The sequence below is a fragment of the Rattus rattus genome, chromosome 12 (assembly GCF_011064425.1).
Source record: "Rattus rattus isolate New Zealand chromosome 12, Rrattus_CSIRO_v1, whole genome shotgun sequence".
NCBI lineage: Eukaryota > Metazoa > Chordata > Mammalia > Rodentia > Muridae > Rattus > Rattus rattus.
Genome location: NC_046165.1, coordinates 10406904 through 10434355, shown reverse-complemented (window position 1 = coordinate 10434355; position 27452 = coordinate 10406904). Strand labels below are relative to the sequence as shown.

Here is a 27452-nt window from a genome sequence, read left to right as displayed (position 1 = left end):
TCAGTAAAGATAGAGCAGGTTTGTAACTGCTTTCTGCTGCCTTCTGTTTGAAAGGTGAATAAGATTTGCGGCCTTCCAGTGAGAACACCGACGCAGAGCCCCCGCTGTACTTTTGATCCAAGCAAAGAGAGGCATGGGATGAAGATCTCTCCAAGGAATGGTGAAGAGACACTTGCCAACAGAAGAAAGTAAGACATTTGTTTTACAACCAGAAAGAGAAAAGAAAGTAAGCCATTAATTCTACAAGAGAATAGAATGTGTACATTAAATAGGCCCAAATGTAGTATGGAAGGAAAAAGTTCAAAAGCCATTTTATTTATTTAAAAATGCAGTGGCTCATAGGCTGGTGAGATGGTTCAATGTTCACAGCACTCGCTGCTCTTACAGAGGACCGGAGTTTGGATTCATTCACCTAATGTCACTGTTGTCCCTGAGACTTACTGCCTCCATCTGTTCACCGAGGCCCAGTCCTGGGAGTTTCTACCCTCCATACAATCTAACTTAGGCCTAGAATCTCAACCTCTGAGACTTGCTGCTGAAAAATCTCACCCCATCCTAGTTCTTTCTGAACGCTGGCTGGCTGATTCAACTCAGCCGTTCTGTCACAAACTCCTCTCCTAGCATCTAGCATTCTTATTCAATCTGGCTTATCTCTCAACCTTTGAATTGCTCTGCTTGTCTCAAACTAACTCTAGCAATCTGTCCTAATCCGGCTCCTTCTCATTCTCTGCCTTCTTCTGTCTTTGCCTGTGTCTAGCTTGTTTTCTCTCAGTACATTTAGATCCTTTCTGTCCTTTTCCCAACTCCCAATATTTCCTTTTCTTTTCCTTAGAGAATTTTCTTCTTCTTCTTCTTCTTCTTCTTCTTCTTCTTCTTCTTCTTCTTCTTCTTCTTCTTCTTCTTCTTCTTCTTCTTCTTCTTCTTCCTCCTCCTCTTCCTCCTCCTCCTCCTCCTCCTCCTCCTTCTCCTCCTCCTCCTTCTCCTCCTCCTCTTCCTCCTCTTCTTCCTCCTCCTCATCTTCCTCCTCCTCTTCCTCCTCCTCCTTCTTCTTCCTCTCTCTCTCTCTCTCTCTCTCTCTCTCTCTCTCTCTCTCTCTCTCTCTCTCCCCCCCCAGCCCTTGCCCTTCAAGTAGCTTCCCTTTCCTCTCTTTCCTATTCTGTCAAATGTTTCCTTGATTTGTTACTCTGTCTGCCACTCAATAGACTTCACTTTCAAACACCGGTGCTTCCTTCTACAAACTAACTTTACTCTCATTGCCTGGGATTAAAGGTGTGTATTGAGTGAGTGTAATATTCCAGCCAGAGGGATTAAAGGTGTATGTTAAGGCTGAGCTGCACTAAAACTAGAAACAGGTTTTTGAAGTAAACACAATCCTGGGGGCCACGGTGCAATTAAATATTCTGGAACACACCCACACCAGGCTAATCCTGACCACCTGTAAGTGCAGTTTCAGGGCATCTGATGCTCCTCCTGGCCTCCCATACACGTTACATGTATAGAAGACTGAGCACATATAGACACATACAAAAGAACAGATTTAAAATTTTTCAGTTCAGCAGCTCAAGCTTTCTCATCAATTTGGAAGGTAGATTAAGCTTGTGGAAACTATTAATTGTTTTGTGGCTATGGGAATTATTCTTTATTATATTGGGGCAGATCCAGGAACACATGAGCATTGCATATTTAAACTAAGGACTGGGTGTTTTATTTTAACTGAGTTTAGGTAACTGTAATCTGGTTTCTGCACAAAGGTAGTGGTGTCTGTCTTACACAGTGTAAGACAATGCGTCATACCATGTGACTCATATTTCTGAATGTTTAACACTCTTGAAATAGAGGAGTAAGAAGTGCATTTCCCTCTACATTTTACCTGCAGTGGCTAAATGGCCACTTGTTGATGCCAAGCAGTAAGCATTAGGCAGATAGGAATCCACTCTGCCCATCCCTATTTCTCTAGGTAAATTAGACCCTCCTCTAGTATCCCTTTGGTTGGTAATTACCATTGAACACGAAAAGCTATTCAAACTACAGAAAAACCCTTTTTCTCCTTTTTAATATTGAGTTGACTATGCATCTCTTAGGAAATAGTGGCTTCTCTATCATGGCCATATAAATGTAACCCGATTTCAGAAAGTTACATATTTTGTATTAGTTCAGATAGCTGTTTTCTATATCTCTTAGATAATCTACAATAAAGTGTTTTTAAGGATTTATTTATTTATATTTATATGAGTACACTGTAGCTGTCTTCACACACCAGAAGAGGGCATCAGATCCCATTACAGATGGTTGTGAGTCACCATGTGGTTGCTGGGAATTGAACTCAGGACCTCTGGAAGAGCAGTCAGTGCTCTTAACCACTGAGCCATCTCTCCAGCCACCAATGAAGTGTTCTATACAACTTTCTTCATATAGTATCATCTGTTTTTTTTTATTTTATTAGTGAATTGATTTTATTCTTCTCTTATACATTACATCCTGACTGCAATTTTCCCTCCCTCCACACCTCCCAGTCCCTCTCCCCAGACCCACTTGTCTTTCATTTGCTTTAAAAAAGAGAGAGAGGGGAGAGAATATCAACTGAACATGCATAACACGTTATAATAAGACTAGTATAAGCCCTCACGTCAAAGCTGGAGAAAGCAACCCAGTAGGAGAAAAAGGTTCCCAAGCACAGGCAAAAGAGTGAGGAACCCCGCACACACAGACTTGCACTGTCAGGAATACGGTAAGAAGACCAAGTTACACAACCAAAATGCTTATGCAGAGGGCCAGGTCAGACCCATGTAGGCTCCCAATTTGTCGGTTCAGTCTCTTTGAGCCCCTGTGAGCCAAGATTACTTGATTTTGTGGTTTGTCTTGTAGAATCCCTGACCCCTCTGGCTTCTACAATCCTTCCTTCCCATTTTTGTAGGGTTCCTGCCTAACGTTTGGCTGTGGGTCTCCGCATCTCTTTCCCCCAGTTACAGGATGAAACCTCTCTGATGACAACTAGGGCTAGGCGCTGATCTGAGTATAGCAGAATATCATTAGGGATCATTTTATTGACTTTGTTTCCCTGCCAGCCATGTTTGGTTCTATCCTGGGTCTCTGGGCATCCTGCCTCTGGTTGCTGGCCATCTAGGCAGTATCAGGCGTGGATCCCCTCTCACAGCTCGTGCCTCAAGTTGGACCAATCATCGTTTGGCCACTCCGGAGAGTTCTGCACCATCATTATTCTGCTGGATTGACGTACCAACCCCGCTGCTAGATGGCCTCCTACGTTATAAAACGTGTCCAGTTTGGGTTCTGTATCCCTCATTACTAAGGAAACCTCTCTCGGGTCACTCTGATAGATTCCACAGAGTTTCTACTACAAGGCTTTCTATATGACCCCCTCCCCTGTGTCTTCCAATTCTTGTCATCTGTGGCAGTACTCTCTCCTTTCACGCCCATCCCCTCCTGGAACTGAAATCTTCCTTTCTAACCTCACCTTGTCTTCAACTTCCAGTCCATACACAAAAGCTATTCTTTTTCCCCCTCCCAGAGAGATCCATACACCTTCTTAAACCTCCCTTATTATTTAGCCTCTCTTTGGGTTGTAGCATGACTGTCCTTTACTTAACAGCTAACATCCACTTATAAGTGACTACATATCATGTTTGTCTTTCTGGGTCTGGGTAACTTCACTCAGAGATTTTTTTTTCTCTGTCATTCTGTTTCTCTTCAGAATTAATACAGAAGCAGTATGCCACGGTGTTTAAGGGACATCCCCATTCCCTACATTAAACATGTTTTCCCACATGATCCTGAGCTGGCCCATCCTTTCATTACTAGTGTTGTTTTTCACTTAACACACATTCAGATTTCAGGCACAGGCAGTGACTGTGTGTCATTGATTGGCCTGTGGCTGTGAATCCCAGCTTGTTCTGAGCCACGCTTTTATTCGTTAGTTATTACTGTGATAATTTTTCTTTGAGGGATTTTGAAAATCTTCGTAACTCACTTTAGTACTCCTATTTACCGAACATTCTACAGTATGCTCTTGTCAATATATTTTATAGTCTTATGGTTAGGTTGGAATAGAGTTATTTCAAATATGTTGTTGATTTATTGCTATATATGTGGTGACTCTTCTGAACTTCATCTCTGACAGTTCACTGGTAGGACCTAGCTTTCCATTTTGTGATTTTATTGTACACTAGAACTGCCATGTTGTCATGAAAGCCAATGCATCTGTCAATCTCACCAGGACTAAATGCTATTATGTAACATTTAGATGTTCTCCATAAGAAGCTGCTGTTCATATCTAGAGGAGGCATTCCTGATCATTTATGGTAACTAAGAGAGGCAAACAATATGTCCATAATAAAAAAAGGAAACACGATATGTAAAACTCAGCAGCAACATGTCACAGAAACAGTGAGTGCATTTCCTTTAGGGGAAAAAATGTGAAGGAAGAGGAGAAGGGGCAGGGGGAGGGGAAGGGCAGAGGAAGGAAGGTGCGGTGCTTCTGTGAATTAGAAGCACGGGCATAGGGAAAAGCACTTGGCAGCTCTAAGCAGTCATGGAGGCCATTTATTTACACTGAATGCCTGTATTCAGATGCAGCAAATCAGAAGAGGAAAAATGTAGTCACTCATAAGATATGCCACACAAACATTAAGGAGGTGGGAACAGACAGGCTAGTTCTTCTTGAAAAACAGAAAATCTGGTCAGTCTTTTCATTACGGAAGCCCCCCACCCCCAACACCACCACCACTTTCACCCTAACCAAAGAAACCCTTGCTGCATCAGTTGTTTCTGTCGCTGTGGTAAAACACCATGGCCAAAGCAACTTATACAGAGAGTTTGTTTGGCTTTCAGTTCCAGAGGGACAAAAGTCCATCGCGTCTGGGTGGGAAGGCACCCCACAGCAGTCTTTGTGGGGTCAGGAAGCTGAGACATCATATCTGAGGCACAACCATAAGCATGAAGTGGAAGCTATACCAGAATATGAAGTCTGAGCCCCACCCCAATGATGTGCTTCCTCTAGCAAGGAACTCCCCTCAACTTCCTCAAACACTAGCACTGACTGGAGACCAGGTGTTCACGTACCTGGGCCTGTGAGGGACTTGTCCCATTCGGGCCATCATATTCCTCTCCCTGGTACTCATGGGCTTGAAGACGTTCATAATGCAAAGTCCAACTTTAAAAGTACCATAGTCTTTCTCAGTACTAAGACTTTCCGAAAGCCCAGAGTGCAGAGTCTGTTCTGCTACTCAAAGCAATCCCTTAATTGTGACCCCTGTACAACTGAAGAATTATATACTCCTATATGCAGTGGTTGAGAACATACATTACTCTTCTAAAGTGGATGGCATAGCAAGGTGATACTAGATCAAGCAAACCAAACCAGCAGGGCAAGCACCAGATTCTATCTCAGTGCCCGGTGACTAGGACTTCAGCTCTAGATGGCTTAGATGGCACTGTTTCAGCGCTTCTGCCTCTGCTGCAGCAATGTATTTCTCTCTGTGGCTGGTTCTATTCCCTGTATTCTTGGGCACGTGTCTCATGGCCGCCGGGATCTCTAACATCCCGTAGACTCCACTTCCATCCAGGCTTTATGGTGGCCTGTGATGGCCTCCAGGCAGGGACTGCCTTTCTGCATGCTACTTGACCTCAGTAGCCGTGTGAAATCATGGAGGAAATGGAGTCCATGACCCATTTGCTCTTATTTCCTTCATGCCTGCAATACCAATAACACTGGTGCATCTTGGCTGTCAGTTTGGGACAGACCCTGTGCGCCTTGAATCACCTTGCGTCAGCTTTTATTTAATGTTGCTTGGTAGGACCAAGTCTCATGTGAGCCTGCAGGGGACATCGATCATTCAGACTACCACGCCTGTTCTAGCACCATGACCAACTTTTATTCACATTATTGAGATTCCCTGTCGATGCCTTATAAATCCTAGTATTCTGCCTCTGTGTAGTGAAAGTTCACATTCTGAATTAGACAGTGGGGCCCGCCCCATCTGTGAACAAAAGCATAAACACGGTGATGTAATTAACTAACCATGTTTTTACTCTACCAAAGAGGTTACACAGTTCAGCCATATTCACTGTAGGAAATGATTCGTGGACACGTGAATGGATGGTAATTGTCGGAGATTGGTAGCACTCACTACTTCTACCTGGTGGAGGTGGGCAGACATTTCCTGGCCTCAGTTGACTATCAGCAGCTGATGGGCAATGCCAGACTGACAGGCCATGTGGTATGAGGGGTTTAACTTTGTATGCAGATGAAAAATAACATGTGCTGAAATATATATCATAGTCTCACTATGTCCTCTGCACTCTCACTATGCCCTGTCCACTCTCCCTATGCCCTCCACTCTCTCCCTATGCCCTCCACTCTCTCCCTATGCCCTCCACTCTCTCCCTATGCCCTCCACTCTCTCCCTATGCCCTCCACTCTCTCCCTATGCCCTCCACTCTCTCCCTATGCCCTCCACTCTCTCCCTATGCCCTCCACTCTCTCCCTATGCCCTCCACTCTCTCCCTATGCCCTCCACTCTCTCCCTATGCCCTCCACTCTCTCCCTATGCCCTCCACTCTCTCCCTATGCCCTCCACTCTCTCCCCATGCCCTCCACCTCTCTCCCTATGCCCTCCACTCTCCCCCATGCCTCCTCTCTCCCTATGCCCTCCCTCTCTCCCTATGCCCCACTCTCTCCCTCCCTCCTCTCTCCCCTATGCCATCCACTCTCTCCCTATGCCATCCACCCTCTCTCCCATGCCCTCCCTATGCACCATCCACCATCCACTCTCCCCTATGCCCTCCACTCTCTCCTATGCCCCTCCACTCTCTCCCCATGCCCTCCACTCTCTCCCCATGCCATCCACTCTCTCCCCATGCCCTCCACTCTCTCCCCATGCCCTATGCCTCCACTCTCCCCTCCCCCTCTCCCCTATGCCCTCCCTCCCCATGCCTCCACTCCCCCTATGCCATCCACTCCCTCTCTCCCATCCACTCTCTCACTATGCCCCCTCCCTCTCTCCCCCTATGCCCCTCCACTCTCTCCCCCTATGCCCTCCACTCTCTCCCTATGCCCTCCACTCTCTCCCTATGCCCTCCACTCTCTCCCTATGCCCTCCACTCTCTCCCTATGCCATCCACTCTCTCCCTATGTCCTCTGCACTCTCACTATACCCTCTGCTCACCCACTATGACTTCTGCTCTCTCACTTAAGACCACATCCCATTTTAACTCCTTCCTCCTCCACCTCCGCCCCTGCTACTCTTAGTCTTCTCCCCATAGAACATTATTTCTCTTACTCTCTCTCCACATCCAGTTCTGGCCCCAGGCCTGAAATCTAGAGAATCTGATCTAGAGATATCTGAATTTGTAAAAAGCATCTCGAATAAATACAGAACAAATATAAATTAAGGGAGCATCAGCTTTTAAATAACTTCATGGTCCTAAATTCTAATCAATTTTTATTCTCTGCCCTTTCTCCCTTATATTCATTAAAAACAAACCCTCTCCTGATACATTTATGTGCTAACATTTGATGGAGAACAATTTGCTTATTAAATATGTCTCTGTAACATTTGTGCTAATGCTCTTTATGGACTGTGTAAATCTATTGGAAAGAGGAGATTAGGCTGCAGAGTGGAATTTCATTTTATTTTTGGAGATGTAATTGTATGGACTCAGTCTATTCTTTGATTTCATATCATACCAAAAAAATTGAGCTAACTGAACCCTAAAAGTTTGATCTAAGCTGTTTACAGGGTTCTCTGTACCTGTGGAAGGAAGGAACGGTGTCTGTTCCTTTAATCAGACAGAAAGTTGTCACCCTTTTCTCCTTTGGTCAGAAACCAAATAAGCACAGTGCTGAGGGATATTGGACCCTACCGTGAGCCATCCCAGGCAGAGTGATTTTCCTGTGGCACTTCCTGTTCCCAGCCTGATTTCTTGAAGTGAGCTGGTAAGAATAAGCTATTAGGGAGCTTAAGTCAGTGATAATTAGCTGTACATTATTATTTCAAAGCAGTATGGCTGTGCCAATTAAGTGGGTAATTAGGAAAACCCCAGGACAATAAATTAAGACACAGCCTCAACACCAGGGTCCCATCTGTTCGCCAGAACGCTTTCCAATTACCCAAGTTCCTCAATGCAGAACACATGAGGAAGAGATTGGCTATATATGCCTTGTTTGCTTGGGTAAGAGAGGCTATCCTAGGTGCTTAGCCAAAAAATAAGATATTTAGTGTCATGCAGATTTTGGTGCCCAAGCAGAATGGGACCTTTTGTACATGGTGTATACTTAATGTTTGAGAACTAAAGCAAATCATATCCAGCCAAAATATACATAAGCCTATATCAATTTAGATGTAGAGAAAATTATATACATACTCAATAAGAACTCCAAATTTTATTAAGTTTATTATCAAGATAAATGAATAGATTCACATTAAATGGGCCAGTTACTTAGAATACATGAGTTTACAATTACTGAAACCCTCTTATAATACTTTATTAAATAAATAATTCTACATAGCACACTGGCTGAATGTGATTTTGTTTTTAAGTGTTAAATCAGTCTTGAGATATGCTGGGCTCAATGGTGTATTGGTAATGTAAATACTCCATGGAAGAACATATACACAGGTCAGAGAAAAGGAAACCGAGAATTTACCATCTCTTATAATAATAAAGAAGGCACTTTACAATCTGTTTCCTTAAAGGAAGTAAGTCCTTTGAGGTGGCATTATTATTTATCACCTGCAAGTTTAATTTAGTAAAATGAAGGTCATGCTCCTTTGAATGAGAAAATTTTTGTTTAATTTAAAACAGCACTTAGTAAGTGGTGATACAAAGTAAGTGCTTCCAGGGCAAGCCAGGCCACAACGGGGCTTTAGATAGGGTGAGAGGTGAGGCCAGAGCTCTCGCACTCAGGGAACAAAGTTACAACCAGGTTAGAGTCAAGACCTTGAGTAATGAGGGTGAGGGCCTGCAGGGGGTCAAAACCCAGGCCCACAGGAAGCACCTAAGGCCAGGAGGCACCGCAAACATATGGCAAAAGTTAGGCTCTTGCTTCTTAACCTTCGGGGATCATGTATCCCACCGAGATACATTCCCAGAGAAAAGAAGGCTTATAAACAAACACAGGAAGAGTTTTGTTGTGTTGGAAAGCCATTTGCTGCAGCTGAAACTAATATTAAAAAAACACATATTTTCAAAAGGAGCCCTTTTTTATTTTCTCTACACTCACGGGAGACTTCAGAGCCATTCAGAGGACATATTTATTCGATCCCAAGCCACAGATAACTATACCAAGACAAAGCACTCATGGTCCTGAAATGAAAGAAATGGTGTCCAGTAGTTAATGGAAATCCGCATTGAAATTAGGATGGGTTTCGGATATGACTATGCACATACAAGCATAAAATCAATCTCTCTCTCTCTCTCTCTTCTCTCTCTCTCTCTCTCTCTCTCTCTCTCTCTCTCTCTCTCTTCAAAAACATTAAAGAAAACTACTAAGCCATCCTTGCTAAGTTTGAATTCTCATACTTTGTTTGGGTGGGCTACAAGCTTATGTCAGGAAACATCATAAATATTGTAAAATTTTCATGTTCTATCGATGCTCCCCAGAGAACTCTTTATTGTGTTAATCTGGGAGGTATGTAATAACACACCTTATAATGTTTAGGATAAGATTAATAAGAATAAAGCTTTACATATTTCACACGATAGAAAGAATAAGACAATATACTTCAGACCATAGGAAGACTGCCCTTTCCATTGGACAGTTTTCAAACTCTTTCTCTAATCGTTTTCCAGTTAACAGGTTTCTAGAGATACCTGGGGCTTTCAGTAGTGCTTATAATGGAACTGTTGAATTATTTCATGTATAAGACTCAAAATGTCCCTCTGCAAGCAACCAAACTGTGAAATTCTTGCCAGATGACCTGCCTCCAAGTTCTTTCTTCTTTTCTCTCTCTCATCTTTGTTCTTCCTTCTTCTCTTCTTCCTTTCTTTATGTCAAACATGTGAATCTTCCTTCTCTTCAGAAAGTCAACCAACATCTGCACAATTGAAAAGAACTAAACTCCCCCTTTTTTTTCCCACTAAGGATTTTAAAAGGTTACAATTCGAGTTTCTGCCATATTGAAACTGATGACTTCTGTGAATTTATGTAAGTTATTTGAGGCTATTTTACAAAGCCTGTTGGGGGCTAATTAGGTGGTAAATAAAACTTGTTTGTAGAAACACTTGTATTTGAAGCATTCCAAGCTCTCTGTTCTACTTTGTTTGGCATGGTAAAGAATATTTCTAACCCTGTACACCTGTCAACTGCCATTGAAAGGTTCTAAGACACTGTCCTTCCCCAGAAGGGAGAAAAGGAAGAGACAAAACTATAACTGCATAGGTTTCTCTCGCTGGTTTAAAGGAGATGACAAAGATACAATTTTCCAACTGTCTTTAAAACAATACAATAAATGCATCCAAAGTGTTTAGAGTAAGACTGTATCCTTTGATAGAGGGTCCTATCTATTTATTTATTACTCACTTATTAATTTTTTCTTATTTATTCATCAACCTTTCACCTCTACTCTAAGAAAGCACAGCAGCACTCTCCAGTGTCTTCAGAATCACAGGTGGCTGTTTCTCTTGGAAACAAAACAAATTGGGATTTGAAGGAAGCTGCCAGGTAATTCTTCGTGTGTAGGCTCCCATTTGTAGAGTTAATAGACACGTCAAGCCTCTTTCTAAAAAATATGACTCCTCTTTGACGATGCTTGGAAATCGATAGGACTAAGGCTCCTCTCTTGCTGTATTGGTTTTACCTTCCGCTACCAAGAATCTTGTTATAAATCAAACATTACAACTTTGGGATCTTGCAAATTGAACAGACTCAAAGGATTTATAACCATCTTCTTTGACTTTGCCTACAGTTTTCCCTTTAAGCCAATCCTGGTGTAAACATGCACATAGGGATAAACATACAAGAAGAAAAGAGAACTTTAATTTCCATGAGGTGTTTTCGATGCTAAACCTGAGTACAATGGTTACTCATATCCAACCGTGCTCATCAGTGTCTGGTGTGTAAGAATGTAATATTCCACTCTAGTTGCCGCTCAGGCTGCAGTATTGTGTAGCCCTCTGACTCTCACAGACAAACCAATAGGCCCCCTACTAGGAAAATCTGTCAGTTCCTAGCTAACAAACTCTCTTGTGCCAGAATCTCACCTGGAAAGTGATTTTACTTCAAAAATGGCTCAAAATCTTGGAATACCTAAGAAAAATTTACAGATCATGTAAAGCTCAAGAAGAAGGAAGACCAAAATGTTGATGTTTCAGTCCTCCTTAGAAGGAAGAGCAAAATACTCACAGGAGGAAATACAGGGTCAAAGACTGGAGCAGAGACTGAAGAAAAGGTCATCCAGAGACTACCTCACCTGGGATCCATCCCATATGCAGTTACGAAACACAATCACTATTGCTGATGCCAAGCAGTGCTTGTTGACAGGGCCAGATATGGGTGTACCCTGAGAGGCTCTGCCAGAGCCCTACTGATACAGATGAGGATTCTTACAGCTATCCATTGGTCTGAACAAGGGGACCCCAATGGAGGAGTTAGAGAAAAGATTGAAGGAACTGAAGGGGTTTGCAACACCATAGGAAGAACAACAATATCAACTAACCAGATCCCACCAGAGCTCCCAGGGCTAAACCACCAACCAATGAGTACACATGGAGGCACCCATGACTCCAGCTACATATGGAACAGATGATGGCATTGTCCAGCATCAATAGAAGGAAACGTCGTTGGTCCTGTGAAGGCTCATTTCCTCATTATAGGGGAATGCCAGGACATTGAGTTGGGAGTGGGTGGGTGGGTGGGAGTGGGAGCATCTTATAGGGTAGAAGGAGGGGGTATGGGAGAGGAGTGAAAGAGGATAACATTTGAAATGTAAATACATAAAATATCCAAAAAATGAAATAAAATATCTTTAATAGTCAAAAAAGTAAACACACTCTAATAAACCATATATACACACACATATATATGTATATATCAGATTTAGTATGTTTTTGCATAAAAATTATGATCAAATGGAGTATTGGTCCCACCTCTTCCTCTATACCCCATCCCTGCCTTCTGCCTAGGAGTCAGAGAGACTGGCTGCAGACTTGCGTTCTGAAGACTCCCTTCCTTAGGAAGTTAGAAAAAGGAGATCCCACTTCTGCAATGAGGACTGTTTCCTCTTGCAAGGGCCTGAGCTCTGCTGAAACCCACAACCTGCTGTTAACCCTTTGTCCCTCTGATCTTGCCATTAATACGTTTTCCCTCAAACTGGCTGCTCCCAGGCACCCATCTTTGTGTCCTTTTGGATTTTACTATCCGACCTAAACCCTTTTTTTTTCTCATACTTCTCAGAAACAGAGAGAGAGTAAGGCTCGGGTCACATATGACTATTGAGGCCAAAACTCTTCCTTTTTTCTTTTTTGGCTTTTGCTTTTTAGATTAGCATAGTAACTTACTACATTCTAAATCTTGTATTTTTCTTTTAATTTGATATTTTATGTCTTTACATTTCAAATATTACTCATTTTCTAGGTTCCCTCCTTCCCCAGCCCCCTCCACCTGTTTCTATGAGGATGCTCCCCCTCCCAGTTCACTGCCCTATCATTTCCCTACACTGGGGAATCAAGCCTTCAAAGGACCAAGGGCTTCTCCTCCTATTGATGCCACAATGCCATCCTCTGCTACATATGTGGCTGAGGCAATGGGTCCCTCCATGTGTACTCTTTGGTTGATGGTTTAGTTCCTGGGAGCTCTGGGGGTCTGGTTGATTGATATTGTTGTTCTTCTTTATGGGGTTGCAAACCCCTTCAGCTCCTTCAGTCCTTTCTCTAACTCCTCCATTGTGGGTTGCATGCTCAGTCTGATGGTTAGCTGCAAGCATCTGCCTCTGTACTTGTCAGGCTCTGGCAGACCCTCTCAGGAGACAGCTATATCAGCCTCCTTTCAGCAAACACTTCTTGGCCTCAGCAATAGTGACTGGGTTTGGTGGCTGCATGTGAATGGATCTTCAGGTGGGCAGTTCCTTTTCTTCATGTTCCTGCTCCATTCTTTGTCCCTGTATTTCTTCCCATGTATATTTTGTTCCTCCTCCTAAGAAGGACAGAAGCAGTCACATGTTGGTCTTCCTTCTTTTTAAGCTTCATCTGGTCTGTGGATTGTTTCTTAGGTAATCTGAGCTTTTGGGCTAATATCCACTTATCAGTGAGTGCATATCATATGTGTTCTTTTGTGGATTGGATTACATCACTCAGGATGATATTTTCTTATTCCATCCATTTGCCTAAGAATTTTATGAAGTCATTATTTTTAATAGGTGAATAGTACTCCATTATGTAAAATTACCTCATTTTCTGTATCCATTCTTCTGTTGAAGGGCATCTGGAATCATTCCAGCTTCTGGCTATTATAAATAAGGCTGCTATGAACAAAGTAGAGCATGTGTCTTTGTTATATGTTGGAGCATCTTTTGGGTATATGCCCAAGAGAGGTATACCTCGGTCCTCAGGTAGTGCAATGTCTAATTTTCTGAGGAACTTCCAGACTGATTTCCAGAGTGATTATATCAGCTTGCAGTCCCACCAACAATGGAGGAGTGTTCCTCTTTCTCCACATCCTCGCCAGTATCTACTATCCTCTGAGTTTTTGATCTTAGCCACTCTGACTGGTGTGAGGTAGAATCTCATATAATCAGTCACAAAATAGACCTCAACAGATACCAGAAGATTGAAATAATCCCATCCACCCTATCAGATCACCAAGGACTAAGGCTGGTCTTCAATAACAACCAAAAGCACAGAAAGCCCACATACACATGGAAGCTGAACAACCCTCTACTCAATGATAACTTTGTCAAGGAAGAAGTAAAGAAAGAAATTAAAGACTGTAGAATTTAATGAAAATGAAGGCACAACATAACCAAACTTATGAGACACAATGAAATCAGTGCTAAGAGGAGACTCTGGGTGCCTCCAAAAAGAAACTGGGCAGAGCACACACTAGCAGCTTGGCAGCTGAAAGCTCTAGAACAAAAAGAAGCAGCCACACCCAAGAGGACTAGACAGCAGGAGATAATCAAACCCAGGGCTGAAATAAACCAGGTAGAAACAAAAAGAACTATACAAAGAATCAAGAAAAACAGGTGCTGGTTCTTTGAGAAAATCAACAAGATAAATAAACCCTCAGCCAGACTAACCAGAGAGCACAGAGACAGTATCCATTTAACAAAATCAGAAATGAAAAGATAGACATAGCAATAGAAACTGAGGAAATTAAAAAAAAATTATCAAGTCCTACTACAGAAATCTATACTCAAGAAAACTGGAAAATCTCGATGAAATGGACAATTTTCTATACAGATACCAGGTACCAAAATTAAATCAGGATCAGATAAACCATCTAAACAGTCCCATAACTCCTAAAGAAATAGAAGCAGTCATTAAAAGTCTCCGAGTCAAAAAAAGCCCAGGACCAGACGGGTTTAGTACAGAATTCTATCAGACCTTCAAAGAATCAGACCTAATACCAATACTCTTCAAACTATTCTACAAAATAGGAACAATACTTTCTAAAATGACGAGTAGGGTGGAAATAGTGGTCATCTTAAGCATTCAAGTAGTGTACTTTATCTAAATGGCCTTAATTACAGATCTACAAAGTTCAAGGACAAAGTGTTTGGAGTGAAATTAGAGAGTCTTTGAAAATACAAGTGTGAATGTTTACCAAGCAAATATTGCTCACAATCTGAAAAAATTAATGTTTCTATGTATAATAAGGAATATTAGATAACAATGCAACATGAAGACATGAGAAAAGAATGCAGAAAATAGTCTTCCTATTAGCAGATGACTTGAGAGAAAATATTTCATTTATTTTCTTCTAATTCTAAGAGGGAATATTATTATCCAGTCTAACTTTGCATTTCCTATGTCATGACGATTACTGTTAAAATCTTATCAATAAAAGAAAGGAATATTCAGGATTTGACAGACAATGCTATATCCCCAGTTTTAAGTAAAAGGAGCTGAGAAGGTAGCTCAGTGGGTAACATGACTGCAGCACAAGCATGTGAGGACTTGTCTTTGGATCCCTAGAACACATGTCAAAGAACACAGGGAATGGCTAGTACCTGTATCCCCAGCACTGCAGGGGTGAGCCGGGCAAATCCCTGAAGCTTGAAGACCAGCCATTCTAGATGAATCACTGACTTTCATCATGTTCAGTGAGAGACCCTGATTCAAGAAATTAGCATCATCCTTTTCTTTTCCCAAAAGAAAATTCCTGGGGAAATTATAGCTTCTTGGGGTCTATTACTTTAACCATCTGAGTGCCAAGAAGAAGAGCATAAGTGTCTCTTTAGCCTGTCGCCAGTCCTGCCAAGCAGGCTGTTTATACTCCCACTGTTGACTGCAATACCTTAATCTTAAGGTACAATATGCCCATATCTGAAACAAATATAAGACACAGACTATAAGTGGAGCCAAGGTTTGAACATGGTGTCGAATTGCCGTGGGAAAGAAGCATTTCCGTGTGGCTTTTAGCTACTTTTTGAAAGGCTGGCACAAGTAACTTCTTCTTCAAGAGAGGATTTTGTCATGAAGCCCAGGATAGCCTCAAATGTAAATTCATCATTTCTCAGTCTCCAAAGAGATGGGGTTACAGGCAAGTGCTATCATGATCAGCAGGCCCACACTCAATTCTAAGAACTCCCACACTCCTTGCCTCTGAACAGTAGTCTCCGATTAAGCATTTGATAATTTCTATTATACACTGCGAAGATCAGATTTGCCCTCATTGATCTGATTGGAACATGGGTTGTAGATGTGTAGCTGACAGTGTGACAGACATGGTGCCGGTGAGTTCCTTCTGACCTATTTAAGTAGCTGTGTGATAGAGAAGGGGTGGCTTTCTGGTCAGGTAAACCTGAAACGTTCTATGCATGGGTAATGTTCGAATCACCTCAGTGTTGAGGGGAGGAATCTGGATAACTTTGCCTATCTTTTCTTTGGGGAAAACACCAAATAAATCTTTTGTCCTGCTTTTCATTGTGAAAGTCAAATAAAATAAACACAGAGAACAATCAGAACACACTTTTCCTTTTTACCTCAGGTCTCCACTTACACAAATATACCCATTTGTGTTACTGTACAGGGGTCTTGATAAGGTTTGTTATCTTTGCCAATTAAAGAATTAACAGGCAGAAGGCATCTCAAATGCATAGGTAGCAGTGAGGGAAACCGTAACATAGAAGACAAAATCTACTGGTGAAGTAAGGGTGGAAGAAATGTGAATATACAGGAAATCTCTTTCTCTCTGTCTCTCTGTGTCTGTCTCTGACTCTCTCTGTCTCTCTGTGTCTTTCTCTGTCTCTCTGTCTCTCTCTCTGTCTCTGTCTCTCTCTTTCTCACACACACACATACAGAGAGAGAGAGAGAGTGAGAGAGACAGAGAGGCAGAGAGACAGACAGAGACAGAGACAGAGAAAGAGACAGAGAAAGAGGAGCATCTAGAAAATCCTGTTTCTATTTGAGAATATTTAAAGTTATTGAAGGGTTTGCTTCTCCTAATTAAGGCTTGGTCTGTTTGAACAGATTGACGGATTGGCCCACAACTGTTTTGTAAACGGATTCTGAGCCAGGCTGCTTATCAGCAGGGTAGGATCTACTTGTGGGAGACAAATGCCCAGCATGGTTTTTTCCCTTTTATTTATTGTTTTAAGCTTCCAGGCCTTTGTTGAAGTTCAGGAGGGTGAAGCTAGCTGTCTTGGAAGTTCCCTGTCTTTATTACCTAGTCATGGCTCCTCGCCCAATCTTTCTGCCTGTGAAGGGATCTGCCTAACTCCTACTCCTTCACTTCACTCACAAGTATGCATCCCATATACAAACATTTAATACCCAACCCTCATGTAGGCAAAATACTTATCTCAAAATGGTTCTTTGTGGAGAGCCTTGAAATAGATTCAGGAGAGTTGCAGATTTCACCTAAGTTTCTCATTGATTTTTGACCCAATTATGAATAGCTTGACATGTTTCTTTAAGCAAGTTGAGTTAACTACATTAGAATTAGTGCAGTTTTAATTAAAATGAATGAAAGTTATGTAGTAAAGAAAATCTATCTATCTATCTATCTATCTATCTATCTATCATCTATCTGTCACAGATTTTCAGTTTTCTTATTCTGGTCAGATCTATTTTAAATCTTTTCTATTTGGACATGTTTTTGTTTGTTCTGTATTATTTTTTTTATTTTATGTTTGATGTTTTGCTTAAAGACCCTTTAATGCAAAACACATTAATGCATTTTAAGGTACAATTTTTTATAATGCAGAATAATGACTTAGGCTTGAAAGCCCAGTTTTGTCTTGGTGAGTTTTAAATCACACAGGAAGAAAATGCTTCCAGAATGCATGTTTCTTCTTGGGACAGTGAATGATGGCATGCTTGTGTTTGAATGCCATTGACAAATAAGGAATCTATCCTGTTGTAGCTGGCTGTAGCTCAGGGCTAATCTAACATTACAAGAGAATTCTGACCACGGAACCTCTGTCTAAAAACAGCCTCCTATAAGGGACACGGAAGGTTTGTGAATTTCCTAGTCTCCTTCCCTTATCTGTTTCCCAGACTTTCCCGGTTGCTTCTTTTAATGCCACTAATTCTTCACCTTGTTTGACACATAGAGAAATCCTTGTCAGCCTTTTAATGAAGGGAAATCATGGCAGACTTCCTGTGAGGAGGGGAAGCCTGGAATCACTTAACCAGAAAGGGAACAATTCTGCAAATGATGCTGAACGAACCTTTAGGTCACAGTTCCAGGATGGGAAGTAAGTTCAAGTAGGGTTCAGAGAGCAGACCTCAGGAGTGTCTGTGCTGGAATGAATATATATATATATATATATTATAATAATGTCTATATGAATGTATGTATATTCATAATATTTAAATCAGCTATCAGTTTAACTGCTTTGAATCACATCTAAGTTTGTGAAAAATGCTCCCGGAGCCTTGCGAAGCATTACTTCATAGGATACGGTCCCCATTATATTTCTCTGGGCCCAAGAAATGAGACTTCAGCTGTCCCTTTGGCTCATCAAACTACACACAGTGAATAATTTTCAAGCGCTTACAAAGAATTGTTATTGCTGTGGGATAGAAATCCAAAAATATTATGTCAGATAGAACGACTTAGGTGAGAATAAAGTTAAATGATTAAATATAGATTCAGAGCAGCAAGAGAAAATAGTTATCTCGAAGCATGTAATTATAGATTTCCTCTGCTGAGCTGGAGACTGACATTTTAAATGTCTCCTGTTTGACAGCTGTGGTCAGGCATCTCCACAGGGTTGATCCTGCTCATTAGTGGCACATTAACCTTAACTTTGCCTCAGGCCATTAACTAGCAAACTGCACATTTGACCTTTGTTCTACAGATTTTTTTTTTTTTCAAACAGAGTGCGAGGTACTGCTTTTAATTTGGGTTCTGTATTATGTGTGGATTGACTTTAGGGGTAAAAGAAAAAAATCAATACATGTCATTAAATAAAGAAACATGTGGTTTGAGACATTCCACAGAGGAGAGCTCCATTTGAAAATGTGACTCTTTTCCAATATTTTCTCCCCAGATAATTAGCTTTGGTCAAAATTAGAAATAGTCCCCTCTGTCTCGATTGGGGAAGATAGAAATGAAATGTAACATGTGACCATATATAAATGTTTTAAACCAAACAAACCACTACAGGGTAAGGGTATAGATTCCAGCTATATTTTAGAAGTATCGAATGAAATAGAATGCAAACTGAAATATAAATTAGAGCCACGTGTTTAAAGCACATAGTTTCCTAGATGGACCATGTTTAACTTCTATATGGGTACCGTTCCTCACACCTGATTTACGAGGCATGTGTCCATCTTACAAATTACAGCGTAAGTTAGTTTAGTAAAGTTTTTTATTAGACTGTCTAAGTCTATATTGAACTTATGAAATATTGTACACCAGCACATATTTAAGTATGGTCTATAGTTTTGAAGTTGTAGATGTTCCCGATACCCACTGAAGGTATGGGAGTAGCTTAGTAGCGGTTTTGTAGTACTAAGGCTTCCTTGTATTTCTGCCTTTCTCATCTGCTCCTCTCTCTGGCTGCTTGTTAATTTGCATGTAGAGAAAGCTGAGGAAGGATAAACAGCAGATTGTCAACATTGGTTACTTCAGGAAGGATACAAACACCAAATTAACCTGATCTTCAGGTACCTTTGAATTATCTTACTTTTCAGTAAAAGGCGTTGCCTTTTTATTAAAGGTGGTCACTGTATTACACATTTGAAGGTATTGCCTGCCTTTATAATAGTAACCGAGTGTGGCCATGTCAACAAACCACAAAGGACAACTCCCAGATGAGTTGCATTTCCTTTTATATATTTTAGCATGTGATGGATCAGGAGACCCTTCTGGTATGGTTGGCCTCAAGGGCATGGGAAGCAATGAAGCAATAAATATGCTAGTTCATGTTTCTCCCCTGCCTTCAGTAAGCTCAGGGCAAACAAGGCTGCAGGCTGTGAATGAGCAATTGTACTAAAGACCTTTTCTTCTTTACTGAGCAAGCCAGCACTGAGCAAGGCTGGTCATTAGCTAGAGTAATTTACTCTATTTTTCAGCTTCCTGTGCTGCATAGGGAGAGAGAGAGAGAGAGAGAGAGAGAGAGAGAGAGAGAGAGAGAGAGAGAGAGAGAGAGATGATGGGGGGGGAGAGAGAGAGGGAGAGAGAGGAGGGAAGGAGAAGGGGAAAGAGGGGAGAGAAGAGAGAGAGAGAGAGAGAGGGGAGAAGGGGAGGGAAGGAGAAGGAAAAGGGAGGAGAGAGATTCTATCTGAACATACTACATTCTAAGTTCTGATTTTCTGATTTCAGGGGAAGAAGTGATGCACCTATGTTTCTAGCATAGCAATACACCTATAAATGATGTGTATGTTTTCTTAATGTGAAATTCCCATAAATTTTTTGTAACTTCAGCAGCATTTTCCTTGTTCACATTTTTAAACCTTGAGTTGTCAGACCCTTGAAAATTCGTGTTATTGATAACTGATATTTCCCTGTTGAACCAGGTCACCGGTCCTATCTGTGTCAGTTAATTTCTTTTTCTATGTGATGGTGACATATGGACAGGACAGGGAGCTACTCAAAGAGGTGATTTCCTCAGGTTGGTTTCTAACTCATGATACAGTACATTTGTGGTGGGTAGGATCTTACTTCATAGTGAGGCTGAATAGTAATGAGAACGTTTCCGTATTCATCCCTGGGACTGCCATGTGTTTGTCCAGTAGTCTTCTGAGTTGGTAATCCCACGCTCTAGACTTCTAGTATTTTGATAATATACTAGGAACATGTGATTCTTCACAATCTAGAAGTAGGTCGTCTGGATTAAAGAATCCTATGGCATTTATTTATTTATTTGTTTATTTATTTATTTATTTATTTATTTTTGCTGTTTAGGAGCTTAAGAATATCATCATTTAAAAATACATTGTATTAATTTCCAATTCTGGAAACTATTAAAAACTAAGATATCACTTAGAGCTAATTTATCACGTATTTGAGTTGGGTATAAATGGTGATCAAGCCCTGTGTACAAATGATAGACAAGACAGCATTTTTGCTATGAGAGGAGACATTTCTTCAGAGAGGAGTGAGATTTACAAAGTAGGGACAATTATAGGACAGAGGCTATGAGGAACACACAGATGAGAGCCAGGAAGAACCAGCAGACACAGGCTGATCAGTGGAGAAGAAAGAGAGGTGGAGCACTTTGCTGAGAGTCTGGAGAATGGCTACATGGCTAGAACAATGGAGAAAGCAGAGCAAAGTGGAAGGCATGAACACATCAGCATGAAGTTTGTTCAAGCAATACAGATATATGTTATGCAGTGACTCAATAAAAATGTGACTTGTGCCTGGGGTATGGGCCCGGAAGGAAGAGTAGCTGGCACGAAATAAGCCTACAGGGTGGAATGTAAAGAGGACCTGGTCATCGTAAGACATGGTTTAATCTAAATTAGTTTATATTTAAAATGATCCAAAGCGGTGTTTGTGGTAGAGAGATATCTTGTGTCTATTTGGGTGTGGCACCTGTCAATAGTAAATCTGATGGTCTATTGCTTTGGTAAGAAATGGGAGGTAGGACCTTTAGGAGGCAGAAAGGATTCTGGGATAGAGGCAAGTGCAGGTGTTTCACTCCGGGAAGATATGACAAGATGGGTGTATGGTACCTGAGAAGAATGTAGGTTAAAATAAATGGCATATTTTAGGTTATATCTAGTCAGAGTAGAGCCTAGCTATATGGCCGAAGTATTTGTAAATATATTTTGAATCTGAGTCTTATTTCTGGGAGCAGGGAGCTGGGAGGAAGTACCAGACCTCACTTACACAATTTGTGATTTCCAATGTTGCTTCTCAGTATAACTTAGAAAATGAAATGAAGGGAAAGAGAAAAGGGAAAATTAGAGGCATTGCCCATCTGTTAAGTTTGAAGCTTGATGAAGAATTTACACATTTTTTTTAATATGGACTGATAGATTATACGTTGAATAAATGCTCAGATGGGAAACACTCTCCCATATCCTTTAAATATTGCAATTCAGTTGCTCACATGAATTAAATATGATTTCTATATTTTTAGTGATGTTTCCAGGACAGGAGGAAAACTGATATGAACAACATAACTACCAAAGGATAATTAGCAAGATCTAGCTTTCCCCTGCATATATTCTGCTCCAAATTTTAAGTGATATAATCTTCACGATGGATAAAAGTAAATGTATGTATTGGCCACACCCATACAAATTTAAATTTAGAGTAATTTCAAGAATACACCATTTCTTCAAATGTTTCATGTAAACTGGAAAGGGAATCACATGCATAATAGTCGGCACTGAGCTGGGAAGAAAGGTATGGGTGCATGGCTTTATTGTTCAGGTGCAAAAATACCTAAGAAAGAAAGAGTTTACTTTTTGGCTTATAATTCCAGAGGGATACAGCATATTTTGGTAGGAAGACATGCTGGCGGGAACAGGAAGGTGGCTTGCATCCATACTCCTGAAAAAAAGAATAGACAGGAAGTATGGTCATGTATTCTCAAGGACCAGTCCCAGTGACTCACTTCCTTTAGGATGATTCCATTTCCTAATGCTTTCATCAACTCCCCATAAACCACCACCATCTTTGGAAACAAGCTCTCAAACATGTGGGACTATGAACCCACTTACATTCAAACCCGGAGGTCCAATATCAATTGGTTATGCAGCAGCTGCAATGTCTGACTATACTTTTTCTACTAGTATTCCTTTCCAAACAGCTCAATTATATTGTCTCTCTGTCTCTCTTTCCTTCCTTCCTTCCTTCCTTCCTTCCTTCCTTCCTTCCTTCCTTCCTTCCTTCCTTCCTACCTTTTTTTGTAGCTAATGTACCATCTACACAATGAGCAAAATTGCATTTTTGATAATATGTTGTTTTATTATTTGACATTTTCACATGTATATCTTGATGATATCTCTGATAGTTTAAATGAAAATGGCCCCCATAGGTTCATATGTTTGAATACTTGGTCTACAGTTGGTCTAACAGTTGGTGAACTATTAGGAGATGCGACTTTATTGGAAGAGGTGGCTTTATTGGGTACAGGCTTTGAGGTTTTAAAACATTCAAGCCTTATCCAGTATTTCTCACTCTGCCTATTATGTGTGAATTATGAGCTTTTAGGTGTTTCTGCTACAGTACCTGTGCTCTCCCAACACGCACTCTGACTTTCTTTTTTGAAATTTTTAAACTTAATCTCTTTATATCCCCTCACTGTGCCCCTCAAAGTCACACCCTCCCGTGATCCTTCCCCTATCCTCCCTCCCCTTCTCGGAGCAGGTGGATCCCCCACCTTGGATATACTCCCAACCTGGCACATCAAGTCTCTGTAAGGCTAGGCACATCCTCTCCCACTGAGGCCAGACAAGGCAGCCCAACTAGAAGAACATATCCCACTTAGAAGCAAGAGCTTCTGGGATAGCCCCTGTTCCAGTTTTTTGGGACTAACATGAAGACCAAGCTGCACATCTGCTAAGTATGTGCAGGGAAGCCTAGGTCCAGCCTCTATATGGTCTTTGTTTGGTGGTTCAGTCTCTGAGTGCCCCAAGGTCCAGGTGGGTTGACTCTGTTGGTTTCCTGGGAAGGTCCTATCCTCTTCAGAGCCTGTACTCCTTCTTCAATTTTTCAATGAGTCCCCAAGCTCCATCCACTGTTTAGGTGTGGGTGTCTGTATCTGTCTGAATCAGCTGCTGGGCATTGTCCCTCAGAGGACAACATGCTCCTGTCTGTAAGCATAACAGAGTATCATCAATAGTGTTAGGAATTGGTGCTTGCCCATGGGACTGGTCTTAATTTGGGCTGGTTATTGGTTGGCCATTCAGTCAATGCCTGCTCCATTCCCTGTGCCTGTTTGTACATGCCTTATAGACAGGACAAATTTGGGGTTGGAAGTTTGGCAGGTGAGATGGTGTCCCATCATCCCACTGGAGTTCCTGCCTGGCTACAGGAGATGGCCTCTTGAAGTTTCATATCCCCAATGCTGTGAGTCACAGTTAAGGTCACCACCATTGATTCTTAGGCACCTCCCTCAGCCCAGGTTTCTGCCAGATCCTGGAGATGCTTCCTACCTCTGCATTCCTGTCATTTACATATTTCCATTCAGTCTCATGGCCATCTGGCCATCTCTCCTGTCCCTCCCCACCCCTGATCCTGAATCACCCCCCCACTCTTTCCCCCATCCCATCTAACACCTAGTTTCCTCCTTTGATCTGCCTCTTATGACTATTTTATTCCTTCTTCTAAGAGAGGTTCAAGTATGTGCCTTACTTCTTGTTTAGCTTCTTTGAGTCTGTGGAGTACAGCATGAATACCCTGTACTTTATGACGAATATACACTTATAAATGACTACATGTATGTCCTTTTGGGTCAGGGCGACCTCACTCAGGATGATATTCTCAAGTTCAATTCATTTGTCTTTAAATGTCTTTGTTTTTAATAGCTGAATAGTATTCCATTGTGTTTCCCTTTTTCCATGTCCTCACCAGTGCTATCACTTGCTTTGATTTGCATTTCCCTGATGACTAAGACCTTTGAACATTTTTAAAAGTGCTTCTTGGCCATTCGAGATTCCTCTGTTGAGAATTCACTGTTAGCTCTGTATCCCATTTTTAAAATTGGGTTATTTGGGTTGCAGGTGTCTAGCTTCTTGAGTTCTTTATAAAGTTTGACTATTAGCCCTCTGTCAGATGTAGGGTTGGTGAAGATCATTTCCCAATCTGTAGTCTGCCATTTTGTCTAATTGACAGTGTCCTTTGCCTTACCAAAGCTTCTAAGTTTCAAGAGGTCCCATTTATCAATTATTGATCTTAGAGCCTGAGCCATTGGTGTTCTGTTCAGTAATCTGTCTCCTGTACTAACAAGTGCAGGTAGTTTCCCACTTTCTCTTCTATTAGATTCTTCTATATGGTTTCATACTGAGGTTCTTTGTCCACTTGGACTTGAGTTTTGCAAAGGGTGATGAACATGGATATATTGGCATTCTTTGACATGTAAACGTGCAGCTGGACCAGTAAAATTTGTTGAAAAATGCTTCCTTTTTTCCATTGTATGCCTTTGGCTTCTTTATAAAAAAAATCAGCTGTCCATAGGTGTATGAGTTTATTTTTGAATGTTTGATTTGATTCCATTGATCAAAGTGTCTATTTCTATACTAATACCATGCAATTTTTAACACTATTGTTCTGTAATACAGCTTGAGATCAGGGATGGTGATTCTATTAGAAGTTCTTTTCTTGTCAGAATGTTTTGGCTATCCTAGGTTTTTTGTTTTACCATATGAGGTTGAGAATTGCTCTTTCTAGGTCTATCCATGAACATGAGAGATAGTTCCATTTTCTGATACCTTTTCCAATTTATTTCTTCAGGGACTTGAAGTTCTTGTCATAACAGTCTTTTACTTACTTGGTTAGAGTTATCCCAAGATATTTTATATTATCCAGAGATATTTTGAAGGGGCTTGTTTCTCTAATTTCTTTCTTGGCCTCTTTACCAAATAAAATGAAATGGTATAAAAGAGGGCTATTGATTTTTTGAGTTAATTTTGTATTTAGCCACTTTGCTGAAGGTGTTTGTCAGCTGTAGGAGTTTTCTGATAGAATTCCTGTGGTCACTGATGTATACTGTCATCCACAAATAGCAGTACTTTGACTTCTTCCTTTCCAATTCGTATCCCCTTGATCTCTTTTGGTTGTCTTATTGCTCTGGTTAGAACTTTAAGTACCATATTGAATAGATAGGGAGAAAGGTAGCCCTGTGGAATTGCTTTAAGTTTTCCTCCATTTTGTTTGATCTTGGCTACAGGCTTGCTGTATATCCCTTTGATTATGTGTAGGTATATGAGTTTTATCCCTGTTCTCTCTAAAACTTTTAACATGAAAGGGTGTTGGATTTTGTCAAAGGCTTTTCAGTCTAGTAAAGTGATCATGCAGTTTTTTTTTTCTTTCAGTTTGTTTATATGGTGGTTTCAAGGATGAATTTTCCAGTATTGAGCCATACCTGCATCCCTGGGATAAAGCCTACTTGAGCATGATGGATGGTGTTTTTTGATGTGTTCCTGGATTCAGTCTGCGAGTATTTTATTGAATATCTTTGCATCAGTGTTCATAAGAGAAATGGGTCTCAAGTTCTCTTTTGTTGTTGAGTCTGTATATTTTAGATATCAGGGTGACTATGGCCTCATAGAATGAGTCTAGCAATGCTTCTTCTGTTTCTCTTTTGTTAAATAGTTTGAGGATTATTGACATTAGTTCTTCTATGAATGTCTGGTAGCACACTAAAACCGTCCAGTCTGGGGCTATTTTGGGGTGGAGTGGGAGATTTTAATGACTGTTTCTCTTTCCTTAAGGGTTATGGGGCTGTTTAGATTATTTTCCTGATTTTAACTGTTTATTTGGATACTGTCTCTCTGTATCTTGGTTATTTTGGCTAAGGGTTTGTCTATTTTGTTGATTTTCTCAAAGAACCAGCTCTTGGTTTTGTCAATTCTTTGTGTTGTTTTCTTGTTTCTAACTGATTGATTGCAGACTTGATTTTGATTATTTCCTGCCCTCTACTCCTATTTGGTGTGCTTGCTTCTTCCTCTTCCTCCTCCTCTTCTTCCTCCTCCTCCTCTTCCTCTTCTTCCTCCTCCTCCTCCTCCTCTTCCTCCTCCTCCTCCTCCTCTTCCTCCTCCTCCTTCCTCCTCCTCCTCCTCCTCCCTCCTCCTCCTCCTCCTCCTCCTCCTCCTCCTCCTTCTTCTTCTTCTTTCTAGAGCTGTTAGATGTAATTTTTAAATTACTGGTAAGAGAACATTCTCTTTGTTTATGCAGACATTCCATGCTATGGATTTTCCTCTTATCACTGATTCCTTGTGTCCCATGAATTTTCATTGAATTCCAGTCTAATTTGTGTTCTATAAGCTTCTTGTATGTTTATATTCTTACTATAGTTTTGGAAAGTTTCCTTCTATGATTTTCTCTACCTTGGTGCTGGAACAGTTAACCTTCTATTTCTATTATTCTTAGATTAGTCTTTTAATGGTATTCCGGATTTTCTGGCTGTTTGGTGTCAGTAACTTTTTCGGTTTAACATTTTTTTTTGAGTGATCTACAAGTGAGATTCTCTCTTCCATCTCCTGTGTTCTGTTGGTGATGCTTGCACCTGTTGTTCCTGTTCCTTTTCCTAGGTTTTACATTTCTAGGATTTCCTCAGTTTGTGTTTTTATTATTTCTTTTATTTCCACATTCAAGGCTTTCACGGTTTTATTTATTTCCTTCACCAGTTTAATTGTATTTTTCTGTATATCTTTAAGGGATTTATTTGTTTCTTTAACAAAGACCTCTACTTGTTTGATTGTATTTTCCTGTATTTCTTTAAGGGATTTATTCATTACCTCTTTAAAGGCCTCCATCATCATTATAAGATGGGATTTAAGGTCATTTTCTTGTGCTTCGGTTGTAGTAGGATACTCGGGACTTGCTGTAGTAGGGTAGCTGTGCTTTGAAGGTGTTAGATGACCCTGACTTTTGTTGGTTGTTTTCTTTCAATTGCTTCTAACCAGCTGGATTGCTTTGGTCTCAGAATGTTCCTGTTGTAGTAGATATTGGGAGGGGGCTTGTCCTGGTATGGTAGGCCTCTGATATTTATCCATGGGCTGTATGGGTCCAGATCTGCAGTTCTGTAAGATTCAGGAAACGCAGGTCCCGTGGAGGAGAGAAAGCAGGTACAACAGAGATAGCAGGCTGCTCAGGGCAGCTCGCCATACCCTGAACTTATTGAGCAGGCAAGATCCACTCTAACATT

At 41.0% G+C, this 27452-nt stretch overlaps 1 protein-coding gene across 1 annotated transcript in view; it reads left to right on the top strand.

Moving 5' to 3' along the window:
• Nucleotides 1-27452, top strand: part of Gpc5 (glypican 5) — a 465019-nt gene that overhangs the window by 294020 nt on the left and 143547 nt on the right. The window contains exon 4 of the mRNA XM_032917607.1: nt 55-188. Coding sequence (XP_032773498.1) covers nt 55-188 — 134 coding nt within the window. The remainder of the gene's footprint in view (nt 1-54; nt 189-27452) is intronic.